The sequence below is a fragment of the Pungitius pungitius genome, chromosome 10 (assembly GCF_949316345.1).
Source record: "Pungitius pungitius chromosome 10, fPunPun2.1, whole genome shotgun sequence".
In the NCBI taxonomy this organism is placed as follows: Eukaryota; Metazoa; Chordata; class Actinopteri; order Perciformes; family Gasterosteidae; genus Pungitius; species Pungitius pungitius.
This window is the reverse complement of record NC_084909.1, coordinates 10,839,875-10,851,051: the sequence shown is the minus strand read 5'-3', so window position 1 is coordinate 10,851,051 and position 11,177 is coordinate 10,839,875. Positions and strand designations below refer to the sequence as shown.

The window sequence follows — 11,177 nt, the reverse complement described above, 5'->3', positions numbered from 1 at the left end:
TTGCATCATTAGGTAAAGAAATCCATAATTAAAGAGCTTATTGGTATTCAAGTGCTCTGAGCAAAAACAATTCTTCTGCAACTCACTGCAACTGGCTGCAAGAGGCTCAAGCTTAGCTGCAGCTAAGCTAAGCAGGATGCTTGGCTATAAACACCCTTTTACCTCCATTATTGAAATGCTGATATCCAGCTACAGCCTCAAATCCCAGGACTCCTCACTCTGTAGTCCCAAGACTCGTAAAGGCTGCTAGTGACAATGCTGCTGAGTCATCTATCCACAATTCTGTTTAGAGGGTGTGTTATGTGATCAGCTAACCGATAACATGACTACACACAGCTGCATCATGCAACCTTGTTGCAGTGTGTTTATAGTGTAACATTTTCTTTTTTACTTCTGCCGAATTTATGGAGACTCCCCCCAACGCCACCGTCTTAAAGATGTCTTCAACCCACCAATCTGCACTACCTTCTGTATAAAATAGATTTACATGCTTCTGTTCAAAAGATATATACAGTTCATGTCAAAAGTTTGGACACACAACTCTCATAATGAGAAACTGGGTCCAAAATGTTGACTGGTACTGGTAAATATTTTCACCCTTTTGTTGTACAAAATATTCTGAATTCAATTTATGTAATATCATGCAGCATTGGTTGGCAATTAAAACAGTGAAGACACTTGATGAATGTATTTAATTGGTAATACAAGCACCTCATTCACAAAATCTACTAATTATGACATCACGCTTCTCTGTGCGCAAAGCAACAATTATTACACTACAAAGTGGGTAGTCTACACTAAATATTTCAAAAGGCTTCATACAGTCTTTACATTAATGTTATTTTAGTAGTGGTAACTTTTTCTTAGAGATTTCTTTTTCTTTGAATATATTAAAATGCATATAATACTGTTAGTAGTTTTTATTGGCATTCAACAATATACATTCATATTAATGCTATGTTGTAAAGATGCTATGCTCTGTGTTAGAAGAATTTATTGCATCTTTGTCATTTCTCTAGTGTAACGTAATCCTCCAATCAGATGTGTCCGCTGTCCTTCCGACTGAATTAGATGTCCTTGCCGCACTCCGGGCAGAGGATATCATCCCGTTCAGTGAGGAAGCCACGGCCAACCAGGGACACGGAGCACTTCTTGCAGTTGAAGCAGTCATTGTGCCACTGGCGCTCCTCAAAGGAAATGTACTTGCTGCCTCCAAGGCCTGAAAATGCAGCAGAAGTCCAAGTTAAAACAACTGGGAGAATGTATAAAGCACAGAATTTAATTCCACATCACCCAATGCTAACAGCATAGAAAGTAGTCGAAGTTTTCTTTACCGCTAATGGGGGTGGTGCAGGCGGCACACTTCTTGGCATAAAGGTTGCAGAAGCAGTTGAGACAGTAGGCGAAGTCATCTCTGGAGGTAAACCTCTGGCCAGACAGCTGCAGCTTGCAGCTAGTGCACAGGAAGCAGTCCTTGTGCCAGGGCTGGTCACGGTAGGTCACCCCACCAGTGGTGATGGGCTAATAAGAAGGAACAGGAATGTCACATGGCCCCATTTCAGGCTGCCTTTTTGGTCTTTTAGTGAAGACGGGGAATAATTGTATGCTGCCAGGTTCCAGGTGGGTGTCCTACCTTCTTGCAGTGCACACACTGCATGGCAAACTGCTTCTCGTAGCAGGGCACACAGAAGTTGCTGTTGTCCTTCGGGATAAAGCTCTTGGTGCCAATAGGCTGCTGACATCTCTTGCAGGTGAAACATGTCTCGTGCCAGCTGTTCCCCTTATGCTCCATCTTCCTGGAGCCTTCACAGACATACAACAATGCAGAGTTAATGGAGTTAAATTGCTAAGACAGCAAAGAAGAACTGCATGTGGGCTTTTGAGTCAAGAATAAAGTCATTAAAAAAACTGAGTTAAACTACCAACTCAATAAAAAGAATGTTTTTATTTGATTCATTAACAACAATTAACAACTTGAGGATATATTTACTTGGTGCCCTGAGCAACTGCTTTGCACTCTTTCCCTAAGATAATTACACGATTAATTTAGCATATAATGACACAATTTGCAGCAATCATTTGTAAACCATTCTCCCAGTTTTCAATATGAAACATTGGATTGTCCTATGTTGCTCAACTTAAATATGCTGCTGGCTTTGTAGTTTTCTACCTGGCATGATGGTTTTCTTGCATTCATGGCACTTGGAGGAATACTCATTGGAGTAGCACTCAGTGCAGAGGAGCTTTTCATCCTTGGTTGAGAAGGGCTTGTCCACAAGAGAACGCTTGCACTGGAAGCACATGAAGCACTCCTCATGCCAGTGACGGTCCTTGTAAGACAGATCCTACAAGAACATCAGATGAATGGTTAGAGCTGAGCCGACTTGGGTGAAAAATGGTGTTCAATACTGAAATGCATAGAAAGAGCCCATTAGGATCATATGCTCAATGGATTTCTTCGGTAGATCTTACCCTGGTGTTACATCCTATCGGCTTCTTGCACTCCTCACAGGTGTTGGAGTACAGGCTCTCATAGCATTTCACACAATAGGGATTTTCCTCTCTCAGAACATACTTCTTCCCAAAAAGGGACTCTTTGCAGTAGTGGCAGTCGTATCGCTCAGTCATTTTTACAAAGAGTCTCTAACCTAGAAGAGGGAAACACAAAGAGATGCAGAAAGTGAGAGGAGAGAGAGTATTTGGTCGGAGGAATGTGACATTATGCACACAGCGGTTGGCAGATAAGGGAAGACTCCAGTATTCCAATTCATTTAAAAAACGAAACAGCTTCATCTGGACAATTTTCCGCTGCCTATGATCTAAATAATATGAAGCTTCTGAGACAGTTTTGTCTTTTTCCTACATAGTTCGAAACATGTTTCTACTGACACTGAGTAGACCACCACTTTTCAGAGATTATTAATTCCAGGCAATACATGTTTTCAGTACCAAGATCCTTGTCCTGACAGCATTTTTCCCGATGTTGCATTTCGCTCCCTTTCATCTCTCTCTCTCTCTCCCATCTCTCAGCGGTCCTTCATTATGTTCTGTGCGTCAGAACTCGAAGGTGACAGATGAGAAGGACATAAATAACTTCTATCAGTCCTGCTTAGCGACAGTCAACTTTACCCCCATTGCATACCTACTCTCACCATGCCGCTGTACACTGACCCATCCATCGCCTCTGGGCCAGCTGTCAGCACCATATCACTGTATCTCTTGTCATCGTGCATGTGTGCGAGTGTGTCTCTATAAGTGGGTTTGAATGGCACTAGTAATAATGGCTACTCACAATCTGCAGCTGTTTGTGGTCTGCCTGTTAAGCCTTCTGGTTATCCCCCCTGTGCCTAAATACTCTTACTCTCTCTGGACCAACAATAGTATAGTCAATATATATATATATATATATAAAATGTGTGGGCATCTTTACAAGGTGTGAGAAAAGGTTATATGAGAGGATTTGAAATTAGCCTGAATATAGTGTTTATTAACACTCACACTCACACTGTACTATTCATTTGACTAAAAGCTTTGATCCTACATAGAGGCTAATAAAAAACATGGAAAACTCTAAATTCATGTCCGTCCTGACCACTCTTTCATCATTTTCTGGTTTTCTTGGTTTGCTTGAATTCCTGTTCTTAATTCACCTCTACTCCGGCAGTTCTTCCCTTTATCTGTCGGTTTTATTGTGCTCGCACAGTCAGAGTTTCTTCCCCTTATATTTCCGATCATTGTGTGTTCCCTCCTCTGTGCTCCAACATGAAGATCTGTGCTTGACTTGTTGGAGATAGCTTCTTTTATGCGTCTGAAGTTGAGGGATACAATCCGTTGGTCCATAAGTTATTCCCCCTCCTCCCACATTTCCCTTATTTTCTATTGCCCCAACCATGACTCACCTAGCTTATGTAAGGATTTATTCGACTCCTAAAAATAAAAAAGGATAATCTCAACCGCCACAAATAAAACCTCCAGCTTCTCAGCAGCTGTTTCCCAGCTCCAGGGGTCTCTTTGATGCTGCCCATCCGGGAGTCCCTTAGACCAAATCGCTTGATAGCAAACAAAGCGAGGGCCACTTGTAGGGCAAGTGGTTGACCTGGTGCTCCCTGATTTATTCCCCTCAAGCAACTCTTAATGCATTTACTTACAAAAACGTTTTTGCAAGGAATCTATTTTTTAGTAAAGCTGAAAAAGCTGAAAAACTATAAATATACATATATATCTATATCTATATAGAGAGAGAGATATATAGATATATGTGTATATATATGCTTTTTGCAGTTTAAGAAAACCTAATGTCTACAGCTCATTAGAATTCCAATTGAAACCACTTCTACATCCTGTTTACACTGATGCCTACTCTTTCAAAGAAACATTTTGGTGGCATTCCTCCTCGTTGATTAAATAAATCTTAATAACCACCGGGAAGAGCAAAATGTAATATAATCGAATGCAGCTCTTAATTGAAGAATGTTCAAAAGAAACCCTGAAGTAAATTAAATACAAATTAAATTGACTGTGTAATGACAAGCCCTCTTCGCTAATACAGTTTTGCTGAAGGGAAAAGAGGACAGACAGTTGGAAATGAACAGGGGTCAATAGGGGTTGTGCATTTCTTTTGGAGACAGATGATTTAATGAAAGAGGAGGTCCGGCTGTCTATGAGACGGACAGTAAGGGCAGATAGATGGGGTGATGCAGGAGGGGGTTAAATAGTGCAGGTACTGTATAGGTGGAAAGAGGGAGGACATGAGCAGGTGGACAGCAGGATGCCAGAGCACAGGGAGTGGCTGTGTCCTGGGGGATGGAAGACATAGTGAATGAAGACCAACGAAAGGATGGATGCATAGTGGAAAGGTGGAGGGGTGGATGGATGCATAGTGGAGCAGCTGAACAGAGTTGGGTCTTACCTTCCTGTTTGAGGAGTGTTTGCCTGTGCGGAGTCTGGGCAGACTGAGAGAGGAGGCTCCGTTTGAGGCGTAGTTACTCCTGATTGCATTACTCCACCCATCGAGGGCTAATTGAAAACCAGGGAGGGGCGAATGGTGGAGGGATGGAGGGGGAGGGGTGGCAGGGAATCTTTTTCGAGATGGTCTATAAATACAGCGACGCTTCACAGCGATGACCCCGGGGCCCCCTTTCACTCGCTCATTGAGCCACCAGCGAGGACGTGTGGCCTTTTAAGGTCACTCAGTTGTTCACTTGCTCACATACATTTCCCTAAGTCTGTCTAATATTTGTGTTTCTCCTCATAACGCCCTTATCATACCGTCCCTCTAAATCAAACGTCCTTGACTGCTGTTCTCTCTACGTTAGACAGAAATCTGCTGTTATCAATATCATAATATTGCGCGTCCACACACACATGCACGCTGTTTCATAATGATATAATCTTCCAATGGCCATTTGATGAAAAAGATGCCAAGGGTCAAACGTCAAAGACTGTTGTCCTGTGAGATTTGTCCTGACTCAAATGTCTCATCTGTCTTTACCTCCCTCTACTTCTTCTCACAGGGGAATAAGCATTCACCTCCAACCCGTCGGGTACAGTATCCAGGCCTGGTAACGACAGACACCCGCATGGTTTCTAAGAAAATTATTTGAACCACGCACACTAGTACACCACCCTGCATCCACCCTCCCAGTTCTGTCTTTCCTCCTCCCAACTCTGTCATTCTCTCTATTTGTATTGCTTTCCCTGTCTCTTTCTCTTTTACCTGCATTTGTCTTTCTCTCTCTCTCTCTGTCTCTCTCTCTGTTTCCCTGTCTCAAGCAGGTCTTCCTGACCCCTTGATCCCTGCACACTCTCTAGTGAGAAAATGCGTCACTAGTTTCAAGTGCTCTATTTTTGGGGCTTTGCTGAGTGTGTGTGTGTGTTGCGTCCAGTTGAATGCATGTATTTAAGTTCATGTGTTGTACGGCTGGTCCACCACATTGGCCCAGGCCGAACTATCTCAATGTGTTGTATTGAAAGGGAAATCCTTTACAGACATTTTGTGCGGCTCCCATAGGATGAAGCTTATTGAATTAGGTGATCCCCAGACTGGTTCCTATTTCTGAATGAATGGATGGTCAGAGACATCATGAGGTCACAGTTTTCATTTCACACATAATGGGATTATGACCAAAATCCTACACAACTAATGGTACTCCTATCAGTATCAGCAGTACTTTGTGTTTAGCACCAATAAGCGGCTACGGTAATGAACATGGTGTTATAAATAATAAAGATCTGTATCCTAGCATGCTGATATTAGCACATGGCTCAAATCAGCCTCACAGGCTTGTTATCATGGGTGTAAACTCTTAGCTGTTGCAGTGAGTACGGCTTTGATCAATTTGTTCTTGTTTTTTCTGTTAAACATGTTGTTTTAGGAACTTTTCAATTCTTGAATGTAGATATTAGCTTGTTAATGCTGTCATGTCAAAAACAAACTTGATCTAATCCTGTGGGGAAATTTGCAATGGATGCCTTGGTAAATTGGTTTGAAAGAGGCAGAATGTACAAACAGGGACCTTTGACATTCTGACTAGTTGGTGAAATTGAAGTCCGATGACAGTTTGTTAAGACAAAAGAGGGTGTTGTGCTAGGTAAGCAGAAAATATTGGGAATAGATTCCATTACTGCCCAACAAATATGGCACTTTTTCATTCCTTCATCTTATGTACTTGAAAAGAGGAAACAATACAGAGATTCCCCACCACAATAAATCATATATGTCTAACTAATTTAACAGTATTTGACCGGGCATGCAAAATAAATCCAATCATTTTAGTTAACTTAAGTTCAGGCACGTGGTCTTATTAATACCACAAGGGCCAATCTGCTTTACGGCCAACTGAAGTATTGCCCAAGACTGCATGCGTATGCCCTCAGTCGTCGGGCCCTAGCCCTCAGCCTTTGCTTCTTGCTTGTATGTGGCTGGTGCACGGCCGTTCCTCCCCCACTCGGCTCTGGGTGGAAGCCTACAACTCAACCCCTGAGGCCAGGGGATAAAGGTGCAGCTGTTTAGGCAATGCAAGGCTATCGTGATGCTAAAGCCTGGTGCTTACTTCAGCTGCAAATTCAGCCATGTGGAAAGGTCAAGTGAGGCCAACCACATCACCACTTGTGAACCGTTAATCATTTATGCCACAGCAACCAATTGAACTGGAATTCCGCTGGGTCACCCAAGATCCAATATGATCCTCTGCAGAAACTTCACTTCACTGCCTGTCAAACTGGTGAAAATGGATCCCAACAAATGACTTTAAAGAACGTGCATCGTCCCTACGAAGGTCTGAAATGGGCAATTAGCGCTGATGAAGAGGGACAGAATAATTTGGGGGTAAAATTATACGCATCACAACCAAACTGGTGACTACCAGATTGGATTTTATGTTGATGATCCACAAATAATTTATTGAAACGAATACCTTACCTAAATATTAAAACTACTACTGAAAATACTGTTTTTGGCCTTCATGCTGACTATTTGATGGGCATGGCCACTACATTTACAACATCTACTGTGTCGACATACCATAGATTCTGTAACTATTCTCGTATAACATAATGCATACAACTAGCACATAGTTTGCTTAACACCAAGACTTGAATAGGGGGCAACATCTAGTCAGGCCTGTATTAGCATCTTTCAAGCTCTTGCATTTACTCTTTTAATTGTGTTTTTAAACTTGTGTGAAAAACCCATGTTTCTGTTTTTAAAGGGTTTGTTCCTGTTCCTAGAACTACCTCTGCACATACTGCAGGCCCATAATTAGTTTTGCTCATGTTGTAGGCCCTTTTACCACAATATGGTACTTTGTTTATTTGGTCTGGTACATTTAGGAATAATGCTTTCTTCTGTCCGAGGCAGAGTACCAGTTCTGCCTTAAAGAAGACATTCTGTTCACTAACAAGCTGAATTAATTAAATACCTTTCGGAGAAACCTCGTAGTCTGTGTTCCTAGAAGGATTTCTGAGATTTCGGTAAGGGAATAGAAATGTCTGGTTGATGGTTTCGTCAATGTTACAGTAAGGTACCAATGTATGTTTTTTAGATACAATTTAGCCTCACTTGGCTCAGGTGGTTTTAACTTGCTCCAATAATTTATTTATCCAATAATTTTAATCTTTTTGCAATTTGTAGAAAGAGTTTTTTTCTTGGACAGGCCAATTTACAACATGTGTGATATGTCATATCTGCTAGAGGAAAAAAGTATGCAGGATTTACCCACAATCTCCCATCACAAAATATCATTAAATATGATTATAGTATTCAGAATTATTCCAAAACTATTAATAATAATCCCTCCACAAAGGATTAGAAGAATAAAGAATTCAGAGCTATTGCATGAATTTATCCTGCAGAGGTGGTTTGACCTGGGGCCCCGTGGTTCACTGTGCATCTAGACAGACAAGTGGGTCACTTTTCATGATATCCTGTATCTGAAAATGGATCATTTGAAACTGAAATATAATTATTTTCCAAATAATTGCAATCAAGACTGATTGGTTGGGGGTTTTGTCTGGAGAGGATTTAAATGGGGAGAGAACAGCTAATTCTGCACAGTACATTTGCACTTTTCTCACCGCTAGTTTGTTTTCTTTGTTCCCTGACGTTCAAATTCATGACGATGATTAAAAGCCTCCTGTGCCCGTTTTCACTCTTCTTCTTCGCTCTGTTCCAAAGTAGTGATGTGCGTCTATATATGACACAGCAATTCTTCAATCATTAAGCCTGGTGTTGTGTTCACAGACCGCTAATACCCAGAAGGGGTTAGGGGGATGCTTCAACCCCACTAGTCACCAGACACTTTATTTTAGATGCAATTTAGATGTTTTGTCTTTGCTCCTTTTGCTTTTTATGTGTATAAAACAATGCAAAGAATGCAGAATTACTAATTAAGGGGATTTATTGATCAGTGTCATTTTTTATGTTAAAACACTTAGGGGCTTGTCGTGGACCGGTGTGCAGAGGAGTTTTTTGTATTTTGTTCCTTTATTGAGGGTTGATTACCATCATCTCTTTTGTCAATGCTCAATCTGATGTCCAGACCATCTCAAGTAGTTCCAGTAAGGATTCCCAGTCTTAATAACTTAATAGGTCCCTCCTTGTGGTTTTTCTCGTGCTCCAGTCTCATCTGACATCTCTTATCCAGACAACAACTGGACCCCTCAGTCTCAGGCTGCATTCATCGTACTAATTCTGTCTGTTGCAAAGCAAGGGCAGCTGTCATGGAGGCACTGTGGCAGCTAGAACAAAGACACATTTTCCAGAAATCAGATCCAAAAGCTCCGGGTGCCTGTGGAGTGTGGGGCCTGGTGCTGTGGCAGCTGGGGACTAACTGTGCCCAACAGCCCTCGATTTGTAATTCTGCTGTCTTTTATTAGAACCTACTCTGAAACCACGGCCTGTACGTTTGGTTTATTTTCCCAAAAAGTCGATTGAAATAACATTATTTCAGGGAGATATGTACCTCGAAGTAGCCATTCGTACATATTCTTCACTGCAAGAAATCATCAGTATTTACATCAAGGAGACAAGTATATCCCAAATTTTGCATTTTTTTTCTTTTAGGTAATAAGCTTGTGTTTATTCAGTATAATACATGTCCTTTAAGTCCCTTTCTTTTGCTGAATGAGGTAACACATGGTGTTATAGCCCAGCTCAAAGGCCACAACAAATAGAGGAAACCACGCTACAGGAATTACCCAGAAAAGTTTTTTATTCACCAAAGTAATTTAATGGAAGGAATATAACAAATCGGTTTAACAATTGTGGCTGGCAAAACATAATGCCGGGTTAACTAAACAAACAAAACACAGCAAAGAAAACCACCATTGTGCTGCGAACCAGTAGAAAAAAAGCAGTCACATTACATGTCATTTAGCAGATGCTTTTTTTTATCCAAAGCGACTTACATTGCATTGTAACCCATGCGCTTCATTTTCCCTGGGGAGCATTTAGGGTTGGGTGTCTTGCTCAGGGACACATCGATATGGCACGTGCAGCAGCAGGATTCAAAACCACCAACCTTGCAGCTCCCAGCGCATCACACTACTCCATGCGCCATGCAATATGGAGACAGTGGCCAGCTGCCTCTGATCTGCCTCTGCTTCACTCCACCAGGAACAAAACACAGAGACATCTACACATGGTAAATGGACAGCGCTTTTCTTGTCTTCTGACCACTCAAAGAACTTTGACACGACATTATTCACCCACTCATACACTGATGACAGGACCTACCATACACAGCAACACCTGCCCATCAGTAACTAACATTCACACACTGTAGTCGCAGCTAGAGGAGCAATGCTGGGGTTAAGTGTCTTGCCCAAGGACGCATCAACATGCAGGTTAGCTGGGCCTGGGATCAAACCACAAACCCTCTGATTGGAAGACAGCCACGCTCCCCACTCACCCACAGTCACATGGTAATTGTCAAGTGTGAAGGGAGTCCAAAAGAGAAATCCCAAAACACAACTGCCATTAGAGGGTATCCACATAAGTGCGTCTAAAGAGACCAAAATCCTATTGTTCCTCTTTAAAAAATAGAAACCTGAACTCTATACATTGAAATAACAGTGTTTTGATAGACTTTATTGGCTTTAGCTCGGTGTAATCAAAAACGGATGAGAATATATTAAAAACAACTTGTAAGATTGAATCAGTTAATTCCATCACATCTCTGGCAGCTTTGCATTTGCAAATTACAGCCTTGTGGCCTCTGAAGAACAGCTTCCACACTGTACAGGACTGTACTGTCTGGGGATGGCATGCAGCATAATGAAGTCGCAACAAGAATGCAGGCAACGCCAAATTTTATCACACACATTCTTTGTCATTTCACTTGGCTTGGAAGAGGCCTACCACAGAATAGCATGCATCATTTTGGAGCCACTGGCTCATCACGTACATCATCACTTCCGATCAGGTGGCCTTAGAGAAGGACGCCAAAATAAACATCCAGTTTCATCAGCGTTGTAACTATAGCTCTGCTCAGCTCTCAGCGTCTCTCAGTGGGGTGGCTTGGTGCGGCTGGTGAAAATATGAGGGGCGTGGATCTGATATAGAAGACATCCTGGTCATAGCAGTGACAGATAAAGTGTTGACAAGTGTTATTCGGCCTTGATTAATGAGTTAAGCTCTCCCTGGGCTTAAAAGAGGAAGGCAAATCATTCTAATCATT

The 11,177-nt window shown here is 41.9% G+C and overlaps 1 protein-coding gene across 2 annotated transcripts; it reads right to left on the bottom strand.

The window, feature by feature from the left end:
- Positions 1-675: 675 nt before the first annotated feature.
- fhl2a (four and a half LIM domains 2a) lies at positions 676-4,982 on the bottom strand. 2 transcript variants are annotated; one of them, XM_062564812.1, is made up of 7 exons: positions 4,910-4,946; positions 4,725-4,796; positions 2,473-2,648; positions 2,171-2,345; positions 1,634-1,803; positions 1,335-1,521; positions 676-1,219 (listed from the first exon to the last, which is right to left on the bottom strand). In XM_062564812.1, exons 3-7 carry the CDS (start codon positions 2,626-2,628, stop codon positions 1,068-1,070), a joined length of 840 nt encoding a protein of 279 aa, XP_062420796.1. In that variant the 5' UTR covers positions 2,629-2,648; positions 4,725-4,796; positions 4,910-4,946; the 3' UTR covers positions 676-1,067. The 2 variants fall into 2 exon arrangements, with proteins under 2 accessions (XP_062420796.1, XP_037344564.1); XM_037488667.2 differs by lacking the exon at positions 4,725-4,796 and having other exon boundaries at positions 4,910-4,982.
- Positions 4,983-11,177: the final 6,195 nt, after the last annotated feature.

Coding starts and splice junctions, on each gene's coding strand:
- fhl2a (XM_037488667.2), bottom strand. CDS start 2,628: ATGACTGAGCGATACGACTGCCACTACTGCAAAGAGTCCCTTTTTGGG. Junction 2,346..2,472: donor CGATAGGATGTAACACCAGG/GTAAGATCTACC, acceptor ATGTTCTTGTAG/GATCTGTCTTACAAGGACCG. Junction 1,220..1,334: donor CTGCACCACCCCCATTAGCG/GTAAAGAAAACT, acceptor CTGCATTTTCAG/GCCTTGGAGGCAGCAAGTAC.